This window comes from Neolamprologus brichardi, chromosome 2, assembly GCF_056152115.1.
Source record: "Neolamprologus brichardi isolate AB-2024 chromosome 2, ASM5615211v1, whole genome shotgun sequence".
Classification (NCBI taxonomy): Eukaryota; Metazoa; Chordata; class Actinopteri; order Cichliformes; family Cichlidae; genus Neolamprologus; species Neolamprologus brichardi.
In genome coordinates, this window is record NC_142105.1 from 19,834,661 (window position 1) to 19,855,830 (window position 21,170).

The 21,170-nt window shown below is 40.8% G+C and overlaps 1 protein-coding gene across 2 annotated transcripts in view; it reads right to left on the reverse strand.

Moving 5' to 3' along the window:
- Positions 1–21,170, reverse strand: part of tenm1 (teneurin transmembrane protein 1) — a 191,752-nt gene that overhangs the window by 120,581 nt on the left and 50,001 nt on the right. For both annotated transcript variants that reach the window (XM_006781765.3, XM_087848169.1), the window contains exons 4-5: positions 7,791–8,034; positions 347–585 (exon numbers count right to left, since the gene is read on the reverse strand). In XM_006781765.3, coding sequence (XP_006781828.2) covers positions 347–585; positions 7,791–8,034 — 483 coding nt within the window. The remainder of the gene's footprint in view (positions 1–346; positions 586–7,790; positions 8,035–21,170) is intronic.

Here is a 21,170-nt window from a genome sequence, read left to right on the forward strand (position 1 = left end):
AAAGTAAGAGCAAAAATTTCAGCAGGCCTGCTTTGATCCCATATCGATCGCCCTTTCTTTTTTTCTTTCCTTTTATTTAAGTTCCTATATTTATATTACCCTTTGAATACAGAAACATTGTGCATGCGTAAGGTTCCCTGTTAGAAGGCTACAGTTTGCTTCTGTATTTTTATGGCTTCCTTTTATGAATTAATTAGGCACTCTCTTGGCAAGTCCCACAATTTTCCAACTCCTCTAACAATCCCTTTTGAAAATGTAAATTTTCCACTAAACTCAGAACAAATGAAGGCAAAACTCCTCGTGCTTCTCATTCATGAAACGGGCTCGGTGCGTGACAGCAACTCACCGATGACGTAAGTGAGCAGCAGGGCCAGGGTGAGAGTGAGGAGTGACGCGGACAAGGCTGTGCACTTCCAGTTGCAGCAGCGGTGAGGCTTGTTGAAGGTAAACAGTGGTCTGGTCACACTGCTGCGCGGCAGAGGCCGAGGTGGAGGGGAGTACACGGTCCCAGAGGTCAGGGGGTATCCCTGCCCCGCCCCTGACAGCAGAGCTGACGAACCAGACCCCTGCTTGAACAGGAAGTGTCTGCAGGAGAAACATACATAAAAGGTGTTATTGCAAAATGCCGTTTACCGTTACCTTCCTCAGTTACTGTTGCTATGCTTTCTCATGTGCAATTTTCAGTTATAACAGCGGGACATTACTACTCTAAATTCTATTTTTTTTTTGTTCATGGAAAAAATGGCTTTTAGGCTCCAGCCAAAAGCAAACAAATCATGCTTTTTATTTTTCGCCAGGAACTGCTAATTATGGCAGTTGACCTGACAGCTATTACTCATTTTAATCAACTGTAGCCAGCTAATTAAGCTAACATTGGCTCTGGTAGTTGGTTCAAAACCAGAATATTTTACTTGTTAAAAAAAAGTTTTTTTGACAAGTTTGGTTTTTGGGATCTTTTTTATTAGAGGATTTTGGGGTTTTTTGCATTTGATAAAGTACAACAATTTGATAATCACTGAAAATGACACAAAATGCCAAAACTAGTGAAACCAAATGACCATTTCTTTTATCGCAAATAGCTGAGCCAGATTAAGAAGCCTGGATGGATTCATACATACAGAACTAAAGGATCATCATTTCTTTTTATTTACAATGACAACATCCAACAACATCAAACAAACATACATGTTTAGTGCTCGCCTCTGTCAGTGCGCCCCAGGGCAGCTGTGGCTACAATGTAGCTTGCCATCACCAGTGTGTGAATGGGTGAATGACTGAATGTAGTGTAAAGCGCTTTGGGGTCCTTAGGGACTAAGTAAAGTGCTATACAAATACAGGCCATTTAACATTTACATGTTGTGTCTAATATGGCTGACATTACCATGTAATACCAATCTGAAAACTGTATTTACACAAACTGTAATTATCTTTTTGTGCTAGCTACAGGCTCATTTCAGACCATCCATCTCTTTGCATTTCTCCCACCCTCTGATTTCAAATATAATCTATTAATAAAGCTAATTTTCCAGTAAGGCTTTTTTCAGTTATATATTTTTCTGTTATCAGATGACGGAAGAAGCTAAGCCTAGATGTTACCCAGCAGTCACTTCCAAACCATTGCCAGTCCCCTGTTAAAATCCTGATCTTGTATAATTTGAAACAAGACTGGCTGATCTGTCATGTGGCCACCTATATACGCTCTGCTGCTCCTCTCTGCCATTGAATAAAGAGTGCAGTGCATTTAAAGCTACAGAAACTCAAACAGCCTGTTTTGAACGGGGTAAAGCCAGATATCTACAGCATACTGATAGTAAAAGAAAAGAAAATCTGGATTTTTCTCAGTTGAAACTTTAAGACACAATCTGAATGAAACTATTATAACATGTAGCTTTTAAATACTGTATTTTTCACCCCAATTACAGTACCTCACACATCACCTATTCAAGTGGAGAAAGCTTGAAAGTTCTGTTAAGCAGAACTACGGTTAAGCTATGACTGGACCGTTGCTCTTCAAGGCGACAGGTTAAGCAAGCGGCCTATTAATTGCTGCCCTAATCTTACAAGCGAGGAGCTGTTCTGCATTCGGCGCTCTGCAAAGTAACTCCTACCTCTGGGACCACTGTTGGTGCTTTTCTAAAGCAGATTACAGTACACAGCTGGAAAAAATCACAGTAACCATGCAGGCCTATCTAGGACAGTGCTTCAACGCTTCACCAATTAGCACAGCGCAGACATCATTTTTCTCAGGTATCTAGTATCATATTCTGATTCTATTCATGCAAATCTGTACTCGGTGGATTTCAGTCTCACGCTGATGCACGCCTGACTGAAGCTCATTTAAAGAGCCCCCAAGGTGGGGGACTTTAGAAGAGAACCCCTCTCCCACTATTTTTTGAATGATGAATACAGACTCGCGTTTCACATATCACAGAGAGGACAGACTGTTCCACTTTGCCAATGCATGAACACTCCTCAGTCCTTTTTTGAACCTGTCCAGAATAAGCACTTAGTGCTGTGCAAAAGAAATTCAGCTAAACTGTTAATATCTTACGTTTTTGCCTCCATTTGTGTGCCTGTAATCTAAGCAATCTGTTAAACTTCCAAGAAAAGCATCATCAAAAATTAATACAGGAACCAAATCCAAGGAAGAAGAGTAGTCTGAGGAAGTCCCTAAGCGCTAGGATTCTACTTGTAATTTATAATGTGTTCTGGAAAGCAGGCAATTTTTGTGGCAAATGTATACCACATACATTATTCAAAGTTACTGCATTATAACAATCAGACAACGGACAATATTGGGATGTACTGCATGCAAAAAACAGCTATGTAATACACCTGTAGCACATTATAGATAAAGTATAGGCTGACAGGCTGAAAAAGGGCATATATGACCAAGTATCTCTCTCTGGTGCAACATTATGAGCCACTACTGTAATGCAGAGCAGCACTGATATGAAAGAGAATGAAACAACCCTGGCAGCCAAGGATCAATGACTTACCTATTCCTTTTTTGACTCATCAAAGCGACTACTTAAGTTATACGGCTGTATTCGTTATACGGCTGTATTCGTTAAATGACGATGAGGTTTATTCTCATTATGAAAAAGAGTGTGTTAGATTGCCACTGACGATAGGAAACTAAGCTGCGGGGCAATTAATCTAAGTAGCATTTCATCTATATTGTGTTTGGATAATGGGGGGCGAAGGTTGGATGGTGTCAGATGAGAAGCAGGGAATGAAAATTATGCAACGTGGAAAAGTAGATCTGGGTAAAGCAATTATAAGCGATTCCAGCTTGATCTGGCCGTACCGAATCCCATCAAAAAAATGAATAAAGACTGCTGGTGGTGGGAAACAAAGGATGGCTATGAGACAGCATCAGAAAGAGAAAACAGCGTATGAGTCATTGTCTTATTCTCTGCACTGTGTGTGTGTGTGTGTGTGTGTGTGTGTGTGTGTGTGTTTTTCCAAGCAAACAAAGAAAACAACAAGAAAATATCTCTGAGCTCCTGCAATTCACAGACAGCATTATTGCTCCAAATTACTGTGTGCTCTCCAGGGGTTAATATTGGCTGTTGGTGCGATATGTTGGGGGATATGTGCAGTTATTCTGTGTTAGAGTGTTATTCTGTCCATGCAGTAAAAGGTGCGAGGTCACAGGCTGCCGGCAGGACACCAGTCTCTAAAGGGACCTCACAAGACAGGCCATTAAAGTGGTGCCAGACAGCAGACTGACAACATCGCTGGACTCCAGACTCTAGCGAGGTCCTCACACATGGCTAAACTACATCCATCTCCTTTATCCATTTAACTGTTATCCTGCCCTGCAGGCGCATTTTACTTAAAAACAAGAAAGCTGGGGCGACAGTGGACTTCTCCATGAAGGACTTTGAATTTCAACTGAGAACTATAAGCTTTATTGAAAAGTAAAACAGGAGAACAACATATGTCTTCCAGGTGTTCGCATTCACGCTGGATGTGAGTTGATGGTGACCTTGACTTTCGATCTCTCAAAACACAGTCAGTTCAGCCTTGAGTACTTGGTGAGCATTTGTACCAGACTCAAAAAAATTCTTGAGTACCTCCAATAGATATTGTGTTCATAACAAAGGGGCAGATGGGAGGACATACTACCGGCCAAATGTCAAGTCTGTGGCCACAGCTGTTGCAGCATCAAAGCAGTCAAGAAAAAGGACAAGTGGAGCCCCAGTGCAAGATTTCTAATGGATTTTTCTCTTGGACTTACATTGGCCTTAGATTGCATTTTTTTCCAAGTTCAATTAATGTTTGTATTCTCCTGTTATTGATTTATTGCCTAATTCCACGTATTACTCCTTGGATCATTGCTTCTGATGTACATTTTATTATATGTAAATAACTAATATGATATTCTACTGCTTTAGATGAGTATATTTACAACCCTCAGGTATCTATCGATATAAGATAACAGATAACCTTTATTAGTCCCACACGTGGGAAATTTGTTTATTACATATACATATATTTGTGTATGTATATTACATATACATACCAAAATAGTCTGTAAATAACTAATAATGTTCAGTCCAAACATCCAATTTTATGGAAATGTGTGCTGTGTCTTAATAGTTTAGCCATATTCTTTGTTAATGCTAACTGAGCCGTTAGCATTAGCAAAGAATATGGCTAATGCTAAATTTGTAGCTAATTAGCTAAGTATTTAATAGAATTAGCCAGGAATATGGCTCAACTATCAAGAGAAAGCCAAATTTGTAAACCTAACGTGATAATATATTTATTACATTGTATAACTACATAAAGAAAATACTTGAAATGCCTACCATATTCCAGAAGACAGTTTTACATATTTTTTTTTTCCTCCACATTGCAAAGCTATGACATCACAACAAGTGATTGGTCAGTTGCAAAGTTAATCCTCACCAACATGGGAAAAACAGCGGGATAACTATTAAATACCAAACACGTGTCACACAAACACATGTCAATAAATTTTATTTATATATTGTTTTTATAATTATATTGTCAGTAAACTTATGTTATTTATGGTTTTTGTGCCGCATGTGATGAATCATTGCCTCAGTCATCTTAAACCCATGCCTGTTTTGTGTTTCTCTCTCTGTGTGTCTCCAATGCGGCCCAGTGCCTGACAGATGACATCCATCCTTCACTGTCTGCCTCCTTTCCTTTCTCATCCAGCATCTGGTGAAGGCTGTGAGCTAGATTGAGGACACAGGAGACTGTGCACAGAGCAGCTACACACCTACGGGTCAATGGCAGTTCAACTCTGAAAGGCCAGAGATAAACCCGAGAAACACACAGCCACACAAATAGAGAGAGACACATAGCTCAACTCGAAGAATGGCGCGCAAGACAAACATGCACAAAAAAGATGTCAAATACAGCATTTTCACACTTTCGAGGCCAACGCACGGGTCGAGAAGACCACAGCACTTTTATTGCTCCGCCGAAGGTGGATTAGAGCGAAAGGGATCAGAATCCGGCTGAAGAAATTGCATTTGTCAACGCAAGTGGAACTCTATTCTTCTTGTTCCGTGCTTTTAAAATGCTTCACTGTTCTTCCTGGCTCCTCCGCCTTTGATCTTTTCAGACAATATCTAGGGGCGACGCCCAGGAAGCTCTGAATTCATATCACAGGGCAGATTTCCCCCGAGACAGGAAGAAAATGAGAGTTCCCGCTCTCCAGGAGGTCGGAGTCTAGGCCCAGGGGCTGTCTCTACCTGGATAAGTGTGTGTCTTTGTGTGTGTGTCTGCCTGTGTAGGTGGAGGACTTTTTTCACAGGTGCATGGCAATGTGCGGTGTGCGATGCAGAAGCTGATTTCACAGTGTTGGTGCACACCCACAGCGTGTGACTTACGTACACTCACGTCCTATCAATAAGAGGAAGGAGAGAAGGCGGGGCACAAGTCAATTTATTACAGTCCCAACATTTGTACCCCTTAACACACCCACAGCGAGAGCCAGTCAGATAGATTGAATATCCATATCCGCAAGCCTCCACTTACACAAGCTGGCCTCTCCAGAAACATAACGGATGCGCAGCTGAAAAGGAAAATCTATGCACACTTCAAACAATCTTAATCTCAGCTGACGCAATGTCAATACATTTGAATACTGATTCATCAAGTGCGCAAGTCGAGGAAAATGGAAGCACACTTGACAACAAGAGATGTTATCCATGTTTTGCCATTTTTATTAAGGTCACAGCATCACTTAGAATTCTGTCAGCATAAGCCCCCGTGTCAAGTTTGTAAATACTTGATTAATCTTTAATCTGGAGATCGAGCCGATAGCGCTGCCAGGGTAAAAGCAGAAATATGAAATCATTAGATTAGCAGTGTATCTGAGAATGTGAGAGAGGAGAGGGGGCGCTTGAATATTAAATCCAAACTCAAAACAGTTAAGCAGTGAAGAGTTGGATCTTTTTTTGTGGGCTCTCTCTTCAAAAACTAGATAGAAAAGAGCCAATATTATCTGAATTATGTTACGCAGGGACGCTATTCTATTGACTATGAATATGATTACATTTTATGGTTCAGAACTAATAGCGCACTATCAAATAAAACATATTTGACTAGAAAGTCCCAAACGCTCAAAATGTATTCTTACAAAAAAAAGGGAAAAAAAGTCACCATCCAATAATTGTGTTTTTATAATCACATCTCACTTTGGGAGAAAAGTACTTTGAGCTCATCAAATATTGTTTGAACGATCCGAATTTTTTTGTTTGTGGTGAGTTTTCATTTAACGCGCACTCACACGCTCACCGATAAGTAATGTAATTACAATGCACTCCTGACAAGCCTTTACATTGATACTCATGTCTAGCTAGCCAATGATTAATTTAAATTGTCACTGAATCTAATTTTATTCTTCCTTCCCTTTAAATGAGGTAAGATCTAATTATGGCCTAATGCATAACTTATTAAAATCCCTTCTTCTGGTGTGGCAGCCTGCCAATCTCATCCTCGCGCATAATATACCAGAATCCCGTGCCCAGCCACTCATTACACATGCAAACATATTCTTTTCCACCTTGCTTCTCCTTCTTCTCGAAAGCAGCCGCACAAATGAGGATCTCCTAAATAATTCTCTGATCAATTAATACCTATGCGGTAAGCGTATGCTTAATTCTGTTTGATGGGACCGACTTCCAGTGGCTTGCCTCCGAGCATTTTGGCAGAAAAACAATTTCTCGGGGTACTAAAGCTGAAAGTGAAATTACAATGTGTTCCTGAAAAGAGGATTTCTGCTTTCATTTTGGATTGTCTTTACACAAACGCAGGTCCCCTAGTAAATGCGGTGGTGTGTGTGGTAGGAGAACAAAAAAAATTCCAAATAACCAGAAAAAAAACGAGCTTCATGATTACTTTGATGGAAGTCCTTTAATAATACCCCAGAGGCCTGCGTGGTGTTCCACTTATTCTTCCAAACATGTGCAAAACATGCCCATCCTAACAAATCCTTTAGTCCAGCATTCATTCTTAATCATTATACTCTGATTTTTTTTGAAGAAATTTTGTGAAAGTCTGCCAAGTCACAGTCCTGATGAAAGAATTTTCTTTAATCTAATGAACCTCATTTGTGAGATTAAAGAAATGTCTTTAATCAAGTGACATTATGCTGAGGGAGGGCGGTTTGCCTTGAAGATATTTTCACTTGAAGAATTTCATTACAAAATGACATCCAGTCTGGACTGAAAGCTTTTTGGAGCGCAGCCCTGTGTTTGCCCGCGCTAAAAATAACTCCAAAAACAAAAGCATTCCCTTACCTGGTCTCTAGGGGGATGTTGCTGTTGAGCACCCAGCTGTTGTGAAGCTGGGCCTGGTCTGCGCTCGAGCTGGTGTCTGCCCCCTGGCCGCCCTGGCTGGCTTGGCACCGAGTTGGCATGGTCTTCCTCTGTAGGCTGACTTGAGTGTAAGGTGCCGGGCGGGCGCAAGTGCAGGAGTGGGGCGGCGGCGGAGGTGGGGGCAGCGGACGGAACGTGAACTGGCCGCCCGGACTGCTGGGAAGCTCTGCGTAGGATAGACACAACAGAAGGCCCGGGACGAGGGGGAGGGATGGACAGGGGAGAAATAAACAGAGGTTTATTAGGAGCACAGTACCATAAATTACAAATAAAAGTGGCGTGTTAGTTGACAGTTTATTGTTATTACACTGATTGAGAGCCATAAATCAGCTTGAAAACCATCTCTGTCCTGCGCCTTCCTGCCTACCTGCTTTGATACACTTCCAGCTGCCCTATAAATAGGTTCTTGGCTGGCTGCAACATTGAGCAGTCTTTAAAGAGCTAACAGCTCCGGCTTAATCTGCACCCGCCAGCCCAAACTACCCATGTGATGTTTATTATGAGATCTGCGGCTGGACGGAATGAGCTAGCCAGCTGTAACTCCCTCACACTGCTAACCCCGGGGTCTAGGGAGAGCGCTCTCAATCCATCATTTATCATTCTCTTTCACTATAACTCTCCCTCTCCCCATCTCTTCCTCCCTGCTGCTTTCTTTCGCATTCCTGCCTGTCTTCTATAACTGAGCAGGCTAATTACAGTTTTATTAAATGCAATGCGCATGCACATGTCAGCTTAACGTATGGGTATGGCTTCAGATAAAGCTGCTTTGCATGCATTTCCATACGTGCATGCGCCCATGCGTGTGTAACAGGCTGCGTGAATTCATGAATGTGCATCAGCTGGGACGACAGCTAGCACTGTTTAGGGGGGACAGCTCGTGCCATACGGTTGCAGCATGGTTCCACGAACGAGGCAAATCCTCCGTCCCAAAAGACCGACTCTGTCCAGCTGTATTGACAATGAATGTAACATTAGCCTCAAACCAGAGGGTAAAGAGTTTGCCCGCCAGAATTCTCGGACCTCAATTGTATTTGCTGCCAAAATGTCAGCAATAATTTAGTATCTGGAAGTGTAGTCCACCTGGGAGATTACCTCAGCCCTCCCTATTCAAGTGTAAGTATTACAAAGATAATACCACAAAACACATTTTATTGACTCTTGGCAGATGAACACTGAGAAAAGTAAAATATTAATCTTTTTTTTTGTGCTTTCTATCACCGGCATGTTTCCGGAAATATGTAGCTCTGTTACCGTTCCACCTGAAAAACATCTCACAGCGTTACATAGAGCAATGGTTTATTGTTAATATTTTCAGAATAAGAAAAATGTGTGCACAGGCACCGATATCACGTTGGTGCTTTGATCTCCTCAAAATTACTGCTGCCTTCTGTGCAGATATGTGAGCCAGTAAGCTATGTCATATCCACTGAAACATCACATTATTACTCGTAGGTTTGAAAGTTTCATATTTATAAGATATATGTACGTCGCGGCAGAAATGTAACAATGATAATGGCGAGACAAAAACAGCTCCTGTAATCATTTCCTTAAAATATTGCCACAGTGCCATCTGTCCAGCTCTAACGGCATTTTTCAAGATTTTTATTTGTAGTAGCAACCACTGTTTGGATGTGGGCATGCACATGTTTTTGTCAGATATATATACATATCTGACAAAAATATCGCCATAATAAGTGTGTGAGTGCTGTCGAATCGCTCTTTGAAGACGTGACAGGTTTTTCATCATCTGTGACACATTGCTGGTTATTGATCTCCCAAAATGCCTGAACTGTCACAGCACAAATGCAGAGCATGTAATAGTTAGCATGTGTTTCCGAATAATAAAATTTGCTCTTGATTTTCACGAAGCGCCGTTTCTCGCGCATCACGTTCCTTTTACCGTTTCACTGAGACAATTAAGGAGGCTCGACTCTATTCCCTTATGTGGCGTTTCTCTTTATTGGGCTTTGCATTTTATACTAACACATTAAAAGATGTGATTTTTTTCACATCTTATGCAGTTTATGGCAGCAGCTGAAAATGTGCATTAACTGGATGCGAGAGATTTAGACTTCTTCCACATTTCAAACTGTTTTTTGTGCGAAGCCAGAGAATTAATTTGCCTCCTGAGACAATAGGATATTGTAGCATATACATCTGCTTGGTATTACTATAATACATCACTCGATGATCTCATCAGACAGCCAGGCTGTGCTCAATCTGACAATGTAGGGCCCAGTAAAATGACAGGAAATGCATTTGTGCCATCACCTGAAGGTGCTGTTTAGTCTAAACTAATGCATGTGGAAAATGGAAGTTATTTTTGACTGTACCACCCCTGAGTATTAAAAATTACACGCTTAGGGAAAAGTGAGGGCTCCACTGTAGTGCGCCGCTGTAATGCTGCAGGATTTTTAAAGTGGCGCTTCGGTTTTTAGCAGGATCTGATTCATCAGTAAGTTAGAGTCCTTTGAGTCCTGCCAGATTCCCCTGCTTTCACAGCTCTAAATACTGAAGGTAGATGTTTTTAGCAGTTGTGATATTTTTAAATGTTTAAAGGAAAAAAGAGAAAAAAAAAACCCACATGAAGTGCATTCCCAGCCAGCACTGGGCACTTGAGTTGGCAACTTGTACTCAAATCGCACTTAGGGTTGTGAATTAGCTTAAGACTTCAAACTTAAGTGGGACTTTGTCAACTTCATTGAGAATGTGGCAACTAAGGACACGACGAGGCATTGAGAAATTGTGAAGAAAATGTGAACACTTCTCTTCAAAGGTGACTCATTCTGCTTCACATGACAAATGCCAGATAAAAGTGATACTGAATTACAAAAGATGCAGTTCTTTTTTAATTCAGTTGACTAAAGCAAATGTTATTTATTAAATAATACATAATAATAACTAACTGCTGGTCAGTTAGATGTCTAAGAACACACTATACAATACTGTGAAAAAGTCTTATGCCAGGAAATGTATTGAAACGTGCAAACACACATGTATATAAGGCAACAACAGAGTTTGTGTAATTCTAACAAGTATGAAAGTCAGTAGTTGGAATGGCCACCTTTATTCTTCAACACATCACTTTCTTGTGATGTGTTCAAGTTTCAGGTACTCTTCAGGAATAGTTTTCCAGACTTTTTGAAGGACATTCCATTCAATATTTTGGATATTGACTTGTTCTCTGTTAAGATGATCCCACACCGCTTCAACGATGCTCAGGTCTGGGCCACTGATTTTCAGCCCAGCTCTTGTGTAATTTGCCATGCCTCGGCCTTTTCTCCCTGTTTCTCTTCCTTAAGAATGGCTTCTTAACAGCCACCCTTCCACTGAGACAACTTCTGATAAGGATGTGGCAAACTGAAGGGTCAGATGCATCTCACGGGTTCTGCGTCAGGTCTTTCATGGATTTCCCCCCCTCCAGTTTCTTAAGAAAGTTGTTCATTTGCTGTAGATTTTTTCAGACCTAACACTTTTTTTAGCTTCCAGTTGTCCAACATAGTCCACGTTTTCAGCTGATATCTCTCTGGGAATTACCTTGTTGATAAAAAACAGTATTTTATGCCTGCCAAACTGTGTTATCTTTGGCATTTTTCATAGAGTCAGCTTAAGATTTGGGAACAAATGATGTGCTTGTTTTTGCAACAGTGCCTTAATTATAATAATTTTTAATTTCATACAAGGACTGGACTGAAAATGAGCAAACAAAAGTAGCTGGAGAAAGATCTCCAGAAAGCCTGGCGAACTACTGCTCAAGATCATTTTTTAAAATATTAATGAGAAAGTCTTCTCCTAATATAAAGAAATAAGGGGTGGCTCAAGATTTTTGCACATCACTGTACATCAGTACATACATTTATGCTGGATGTTAACAGCTTTAGTTCTTCATCACAATCTGATGATGCCATGTACTCATTTCTATGTGCGACATCATTATGAGGTGATATCAGAATCTGCGTTGCAGTGATTTTCTGCAAATATGACACCACAAATTAAACAATGCATATAAATTCAAACAGGTGAAGCCATTAATAGATTTGTACCACAGTGGGCTGCCAACAATCTTTGGATTCAAGCAGGCAAGTGTTTTTTATATTAGGAAGAAATTTAATGAGAAATTCTTTTCAGCCCAAATGGGTCACAATTATATTGAAACTAAAATAATGCATGCAAATTATTTCTGCTTGTTAAGTCTCAACTGATTGCCAGTGCATTATTCATTTTAGAAAACCTAGGCTACAACAGCCCAGGCTTTGCAGTCACACACAAAAAACCCTCATCTGCTACATTTGTGTTTTCTGTCAAAGGAAAGAGGAAAAGAATATAAAGTGGACAGGAGAGGAGGAGAGAGGACAGGGATAGAGGGCCAGAGGAGAATGTAATCTTGGTGAGTAGGGTGACACAGGGGCCCTGGCTGCCAGATGGTGCTTTAGAAGGCTTAGTAAAGGCAGCTTTGGGTCTGCGCTTCCAAAGATCCGAAAACTTTTCCTCACACAATCAACCAAATGGCAGGAAAAGAGTCCTCCTCTCTCCTTCATTCAAACAAAGTCACATCAAACACGCAAGCTGTGATATTTTGTAAAGAAGTAAAAGCAACCCAAATAGGTCTGGAAATGTAGGGCAGAGGCCGTGTAATATTTGGCCAGGAGTTCAGAAACATCAAATCGAGTCTGCGGGGAGCAGACCGAGGCTCTCGATGACATTCATGACAGTGTAGAACATCCTCTGCCCCGGGGTTCCTCTGGGACTTAGGCCTCCAGAAAAGATACTTTTAGAAAGTCGCTTATGAGATATTTTCCTGGAATCATAAGCTTTTGGTTACGTAAGCGAGATATGAGGAAAAAGCGTTTTATAGCAAGTAGAAGGCAGATCTGGGGGGATTTACTGGGATATGTAACAGGTAACAGGTATTGGGGCCAGGTATTAAAAATGCATTACTGGAGGTGAGATGAACCCAAAATAGCACGGTAATTAAGTATTTATGATAATTTGGGCATTTAAAGCCAAGTCCTACTAATGAAATGAGAGGAGAACATAGTAAAACATGACTCAAGCATGCATACACTCAGTAATAGCACCGGTGCGTAATGAGCTAGCTGTCATGATGGCACAATTCTCTCTTGAAGGGATATTAACAAGTGGGCATAAAACTGTTTAACTGAGTGCAGAAATGAATAACTTGAGCAAAATAATCTTGTAAATGAAGGCTTGTTATGCTCATTAAGATTATCTACGTTCTTTCTTGATTAGCCTGAAAGATGTTCAGCGCTAACAGTACATGGAACTGTCGTCGTAATGGGCAGAGGAAAAGCTAAACAATAAAAAGACGAGGCATGAAAAGGGGGTTTCTTTGGCTGCGTGGAGTGAGCAACAGTTCAAGATTACGTATCAGGGCTTTGCAGCACTGCTCGAGTGTTTGTGAATCCTTTTAGAGTTTTACGCACTTCTGTGGCAAAGTCTGTAATTTGCCATTAGGGGCTGATCTCAAGGTGAAATTGGAGTCAGGTAATTTCAGTCAATGACATGACGTTTTTATCTATGAAAGACTGATCTTCACAACACTTTTGAGAAAATGAATCATTGGATAAAATTTCTGATTTCTGAGGAGATCTGAAAAAGCGTCACTGATATTTATAATGGGTTGGAAAAGGTTAGCGAGCCATCTCTAAAGAGACAGACTGTTTGCAAATGAAGGCAATTCGTGACCAATGTTACCCTTCGCAGCAGCGGTTAACCAAAAAAGGGAGGCATGCAACGGTCTGAGAAGTCACAAAGGAGCCCAGATAGAAATTCAAGGCTGTTCGCTCACTGGTTAATGTTAATGTTCATGAGTCCCCCTTCAGGAGAACGCTGGAGTACAATAGTGTGGATGGCAGCACTGCAGGGAGAAAGCACTGCTCTCCAAAAATAACACTGCTGCCCATCTGCAGTTTGCTAAGGATTACATGGACAAAGCATAAGCACGCAGGGCTGTCACGACACTAGAATTTCAAACGTGATACTGATACCCAGGAAAATACTCAATACCATTTTCAGTACTGCTGAGGAAAAAAAGACAAAAGGCTTTTTAAAAAATAAAGAATGGAAAAATACAAACAATAACGACTCTGTTTTCAAGGTTGTTGAAATACAGTAACTGTAAGATCTATAACAGTAACCAGTACGAGTACTGCTACCTAAAAGAATCTTAAAATGTCGATCTTACATGTAGATCTTACAGTAAGTATTTTATTTTATTTATGTATTTGCAGATCAAACATAGTGAGGTAGGCTGCTACTGTTACACTGTCCCCAGCTTCACTGTGGACCTTTAAGAGAAACATGACACCGTTTAGACACATAATTGTGTTTTGTCCCGTTAAATGAATATTGCCTATTAATGTTACAGATGGGCACCGCTAATGTTTACTATAGCTCCCACATTAACATTAGCGTTTTATCATTAGCAGCTAGCCACTACCTTAATGATGATTTAGCAGATGGCTAATGCAGTCATCAGCTAACGTTAACTTGTGAGCAGGGCAGGTTAACATTTATGGTAACTGTTTAGTGTTACTGACAGGAAACTGTTAAGTTTTGTGAACTTTAGCTACTTCTGCTGCTAAGGTGAAGCCTGTGTCCATGTGATGTGATGTTCAACATATTAGAAGACCCTAATACTGTTGGAAATTACTAATCCAATAGTAATCTGGAGGCTCTTAGTATTGATTTATTTGAACAACCCTATAAGCATATTGGACGGATCTTATCCCATCTGAGCCAAGGCAGTCATCGTTAATGGAGCAATTAAGCTCCAGTCATACCAGCAACATGTACCGATGTCTGTCTGTGACCTGAACCTCGGAGGACAGTGGGCAAATAACCAAAACACGCAAGTTGTTTTGCAAAAGAACGGTTACAAAAGAATAAAAAAATAAATAAAAATCCGCAACTCACTCCTGACCCTGATCCATCAGATATATCGTGGAATGGCCTGAAGCAAATAATGCATGTGAGGAAAACCAATAAAATCCCACAGTTGAAGCTCTTCTCTACAGAGGAATAAGATAAATTTCCACAGGACTGATCAACAGGTGCTGGAAACATTTAGCTGCCGTTATTACCAAAAGCAAAGGTGCCCATAACAGCCCTAACACATGTGCAATATCTGAAAGTGACAAATTTTAATGGTATTTTCTCAAATGTCTCAAACTAGCTTCTCTTTTTCTAGTTTTAGGGCTTGTGTGATAATCTGATGAAGGAATGTGAATGTGGCTCATCTGACTCATGTTATTGTACCGTGTGCAGGTTTCACTAATCTAAGAGGAAAATGGAAAAGTGTCCATAAAAAACCCAACAGTGTAGCACTTGTAGATGGATGAGGAACACCTCGCCACAGTACGAGTACGCACGCTCTTCCATTCAGTCATTCAGTCACTGTAATTATGCTCCGTTTTCTAGCAGTACTTATTAAAATTGTGTAGCTCAGTGTTTGGTGTATTAGGGGTGGGCTGCAATTTCTTTCAAAGTCAGAGTAGAGGTTCAAACAAAAAATAATTAATCACCTTGTTTACTTTTTATAAAATTGAATATAGGTTTTCAGACCTTCCCCACTCCATTAATTTCCATACAGTCAAGTGTGGAAGCAGAAAATCCAAAACATATAGCTCCTTTAATAAAAAGAGACCACACCGCATTTGATGTGAAGCAGACCAGAAAAACAGGAGCCGCAAAAATATTGAAGCCTAAATTTCAGGAGGTTTTCTCCTCTTCTTCATTCCCCATGTTTGCTCTCACTCCCCCTTCTCTTCATTATTGTGTCTAGCCCTCTAGCATAGAGTTAATTTCACTTATTCCAGGGAAGCAATATAAAATCCATAGAGCCTGACCTCAACAATACCTAGCCTGCCTGACAAACAGAGGAATGTGACCGTTTTTAGAGAACATTTAACACCAGGCCCAGCAAAAAAAAACAAAAAAAACACACATCACCCACCCCACTCTAAAAATAACAGATTAATAATTTCCCCCAGGATAGCTTTTCATCTATCTTCCTTCTTAATTGACTTGCATTAAATTGCCACAAAGTTTATTCCGCTGCTGTGCTTCAATGAAATAAATAATTAACCCTATAAAAAGGTCAGACAACTGAAATTAGAACTAACTGGTTCTTGTTCTTCTTTTTTTGCAATAATGAGAAAGGATCTTGCCCTAACTGACCATCGGACTCGCTGCAATAACTTGTCTCTGTCTTCTGACCGCAGATAACGCATTATCTCATCAGGCATTATAAGTTCCAATAACTCCTTTCATCAGCCAGATGCTGACAAAGTTGGCAAGAGGGATCACAATATCAATAACAATGATAGCGAACGTTTGACAACGGGGACTAATATTGCTAATGATCATGAGGACGATGATGATGTTGAAGAAAATGATGTTACCGATAGCGGCGCTGGTGGCGATGGAAATAACAAAGATAATGCCGATAGCATCAGTAATAACAGCGATAACAATGATGATGAAAACAGCAGCGATGGCAGCAGAAACACTGATAATTACATTGATGACAGTGGGCTCGGAGACAGCAATTAGAATAAAAACAGCCATTGATTCATCTCTGCAGACGCAGGGATAAACGGTGGGATTTCCATTTAACAAAGTGACACAATCATGTTGTCCAATTAAAGCAAGAAAATACAAATGAAGAAGCAGAGTGCTCTAAGAGCTTTCCCCTTTCTTATGGAACCCAGTCGATTCTCATACAGAGGCTGATAATTAGCAGCAATGCATCATCTGACTTTTTCATATCAGAGAACTCTGTGTGCGTAGGAGCTGGGAGGTGCGTGGATGCATGCATGCAGAAGTGGATATGCATAGCTGTGTAATTGCTTATTTGTACCCCCATCTCCAAAAACAACTCCGGCACAAACTCGTGTTTAGGCTGCAGGTGATTCTGAAAGTAGCGTTTCCCAAGAGAAGGCATGAAACCTCCTGAGTCGAGCTCCTCGGTGCTACAGCAAGAGGCTTACCATCACTCAAACACTTCACTGCAGGGGCCTGCGCTCAAATTACAGTTTCAGTAGACTGAGCTCCAATTTAAATGATTTGCTTAAAAGTCCTAATTAATCAGCTGATGTTTTGCAGACAGGAGTTGCCTGACCAAACTTTTTTTGATCTTAATCAATGTTGGCTGTTTTTCCAGAAGAGGCAAAAGAGGCCAGAGCAGGTTTCTCTGAAAGTGGCTTATAGTGAAAAAAAAAAAGAAAAAGAAAAAGCTAGCTGAGCTCAGCTCATCTGTCCAGAGAGCACAGCAGTGTCCTGATCCTTCCTGACCTTGTGACTGCTGCAGGGTGCCCAGTCAGTATCACCACTGCCATTAAGCAGTACAGGTATTTCTGTGTGCGTGTGTGTGTGTGTCATGCCATTCATCCATCTATACACTCATGATAGGGGATTCATTCTTCTGTGTTAAATCTGCACCATGTGTATGTTGTCACTTTAAACCCCTCTGAAACTTCTTAAAACCATAAACTACACCGAAACCCACACAGTAAATTACACCATAACCTATACCATAAACTACCCCAGTAACATATACCATAACCTACATGATAACTTACAAAGTGACCTGCAATGTAAACTATGCCAAAACCTACGTACACAGTAATCTGCACCAAAACTATGCCATAACATATACCATAGCTTACACCATAAATGACTCCATAACATAACCATATCATCACTATAAACCCCATAAAGCTGCACCCTACACCATAAACTATGCCACAACCTACACTGTAACCTATGCCATAACATATATCATAACCTAAACTGTAGAATATACCATAACCTACACCATAACCATGCCATAGCCTACACCTACACAGTAAACTACACAGTAAATTATACCATAACCTATACCAGGGGTTGGCAACCTGCGGCTCCTTTTAGTGCGGCTCCGTGTGGTTTGGGAAAATAAATTTTTATTTTTAAGCAATTAGCTGAAGTGTATTTTATTTATGTTAGTTCTTTTTTAACTTGTAGTTCTAAATTGGAAGATTAATGTGATATTGAAATATAAAAATAAAATTATATTCTATTATTTTTTTGATCGCTCAAAATAAGCGTCACACTTACGGAAGCCAGTATACCCGCCGAAATGCCGTGCATTTATCGAGACTTTCAACCCCAGGTAAGACAATTCTGGATCTTCGGATCCACATTATGTCAGCAGCTCCACCGTGAACTATGTTAAAAACAAACACCCCTCACGCCTCACAGACGACAGCTTACAGTCCTGCGTAAAGATGAAAGTGACTTCGTACAGCCCCGATTTGCAGACGCTGTGCGCAGAGGTTCAGGAGCAGAAGTCCCATTGTAAACATATAACATAGACCCGACGATATTTCCATGAAAATGCTTTTCAGCATCTCTCTATTGACCACTTTTCACACACGGTTGCTGTACGCATACAGCCGGTGTTAAAGCTCACAGCCCGACACATATTAACACAACAGCATAGAGAGCACAGACGTTAAGGCGGCGAGGCGCGATTGCGGGTGCCGCTCAGGTGCGTCCGCCTCCCCTGCAGACCACACCCCGCCGCACACATTAACTAGGTAAAATACATATTTAGGCAGAATATTGCAAATATCTATTTTTTATTTTTCAGCAGCATAGTGCTTTTTTTTTCCCAATTATTTTTTAAAAGTCAGGTCAATGCTCCAAAAGCCCAAAGGCGATATAAGGCTGGTGGCTCTCAACAGTTTTTGTTTGCTACATGGATCATTTTAGTTCAGCTGGGTGTCTTTCCTTTTGTTATATTTCTTTAAGAGTTCAAAATGTGTTAATTACATAAATAAAATGTAATTTTCTCTGTAGCACTTCATGGATTCAAGCAACACGCCTTAGTTGTTTACACAAAGCATAAAGGTAAAAAAAACAATATATACAGTGTTATCTTCATTTTAGATGTCAAAAAGTATTTGCGGCTCCCAGAGTTTTCTTTTGCGTGGAAATTGCGTCCAAATGGCTCTTTGGGTGTTAAAGGTCGCTGACCCCTGACCTATTCCATAAAATACCCCAGTAACATATACCATAACCTACATGGTAACTTACAAAGTAACCTGTGTTATGGGCCAAAACGATTCCATAACTCTGCCAAAATCTACATAGTAAACTATGCCATAACATATACCATAGCTTACACCATAACATAACCATGTCATCATTATAAACCCCATAAAACCTACACCGAAAACTGTAGCATAACCTACCCTATAGGCAGTGTTGGGGAGTAACGGAATACATGTACCGCCGTTACGTATTTAAAATACAAAATATGAGTAACTGTATTCCGTTACAGTTACCGTTTAAAAAGATGGTATTTAGAATACAGTTACTTTGTTGAAATAAATGGATTACACGGCGGTACTTCCCTGTTTCATATTGTGGCGGGTCAGGCCTGTTTGGGTTTTGTTTGACAGCTACGTTCTGTTGTTCCAGGTGGCAGCGTTACGGTTGCCATGGTTACAGGGTGACGCCCTCTCTCTGCGTGTTTCCTGGGTGAGAGAGCGCCTGTTGTTGTTGTGCTAAGCTAATAGGCAGAATGCTACAGGTATAGCTCTAAAGAATGTAGCATCATGGGCAGTGTAGTCCGTGCTGCAGGGAGAATGGACTGCCATACCCGTTATGTGTCTGTGAGCGAGGGAGGGAGAAAAAGGAAAAGTACGAGCTGTCATCGAGCAAAAACGGGAGCTGGAAGCATGTAAATATAATAATAACCACTGCAGCCAAGAAGAGTGCCTGACGAGCCCAGTTGTAAGTAAGCTATTAAGACTGGACTGTACACCGTGTTCGTGTTTTCCTCCAAAAACAATAAGTTCCGTTGGAGCAGCCTTTCAGCGCCTCTCTGTCTCTCGCTAGCAAAGTTGACCCAAACAACAAAGTAAAGCTAGTTTTCGGCTACGAGCCCGACACAGAACCCACCGTATTAGCCAGAGGTCCCTTTACTACGTACTACGGTTCGGAGCCGCGGACCTTCAGTTACAGTAATAAATCACAGCAATAGTACATTCATGTAGTTGTAAACAGCATGATAATATATTAAGTAATCCAAAGTATTTAGAATACGTTACTCTCATTGAGTAACGTAACGGAATACGTTACAGAATACATTTTGGGGCATGTATTCTGTAATCTGTAATGGAATACATTTTAAAAGTAACCTTCCCAACACTGCCTATAGGTTACTGTGCACTGTAAACTATACCATAAACTGCGCCATAAACTGCGCCATAATCTGCACCGTAACCTACACTGTAGCCTACATTGTAACCTATGCCATAACATCTATCATAACATAAACTATACCATAACCACTCAGCCACAAATAACTACACAGCAAACAAAGCCACAACCTAATCATAACCTACACTGTAAACTACGCCATAGCCTACGTACACAGTAACCTGCCCCACAAACTATGCCATAGCATATATGCTAACCTACACAGAGACTATACCAAAACCTACACCGTAACGTACACCAAAAACTATGCCGTAAGACCATGTATTTCCAACTATTTGAAAAAAATGAACCTATGAAAAAAAAAAGACGACAGAAAAATGTTCCAGCATTTATTTGTTTCTATCGTGGATGGTACTGCATATAACACATTAGGACACGACCACATGGTAATTAACACATTAAACAGCATGCAAAAGCATGACTGCTGGTAACAGCGTTGGCCTTCTACGTTATGTCTAAATCTGTCGTAAGCATGCACATTAGAGTCTGACAGAGATTTGGAGCGTGCTCGGCTGCATGATGTCATGTGAGTTCTAAGTCTTGGTAGAAATTTGCACCAGCAAGAAAAGGGTGTGGCAAAGGTGTTTGAGACTCACAGCGGCCATTACGGTGATTAGTGAGTTCATTAATCTTTTACAAGCCTTACCATTGTCTCGCTCCATCCCCCTCACCCGCTCCTCTATACATCGACACGCACGGCATCTCCCTCAACCCCAAAACAATCACAGCATGCACACAGCGTGTACATAGAGGAGGAGTTTCACCTGCACACACATGCATACACTGTATTTCCTCTGACAGTAAAACAGGAGAAAGTGCCTGGGCTTGACAGCAAACAAACCAACATTAAGAGATTCCTGGCAGGCGAAAGAGAGAGTGGTATCAAAGCTACAGGAATGCACCACCAGCAATCCATTTTTTTACTGAGAGAGTGAGAGAGTATGTGCAGTGTTGTAGTAGACCTGAGCTGCTGGTAATTAGAATGGGCTCTGAGGAGAGACAGGCAGTGGA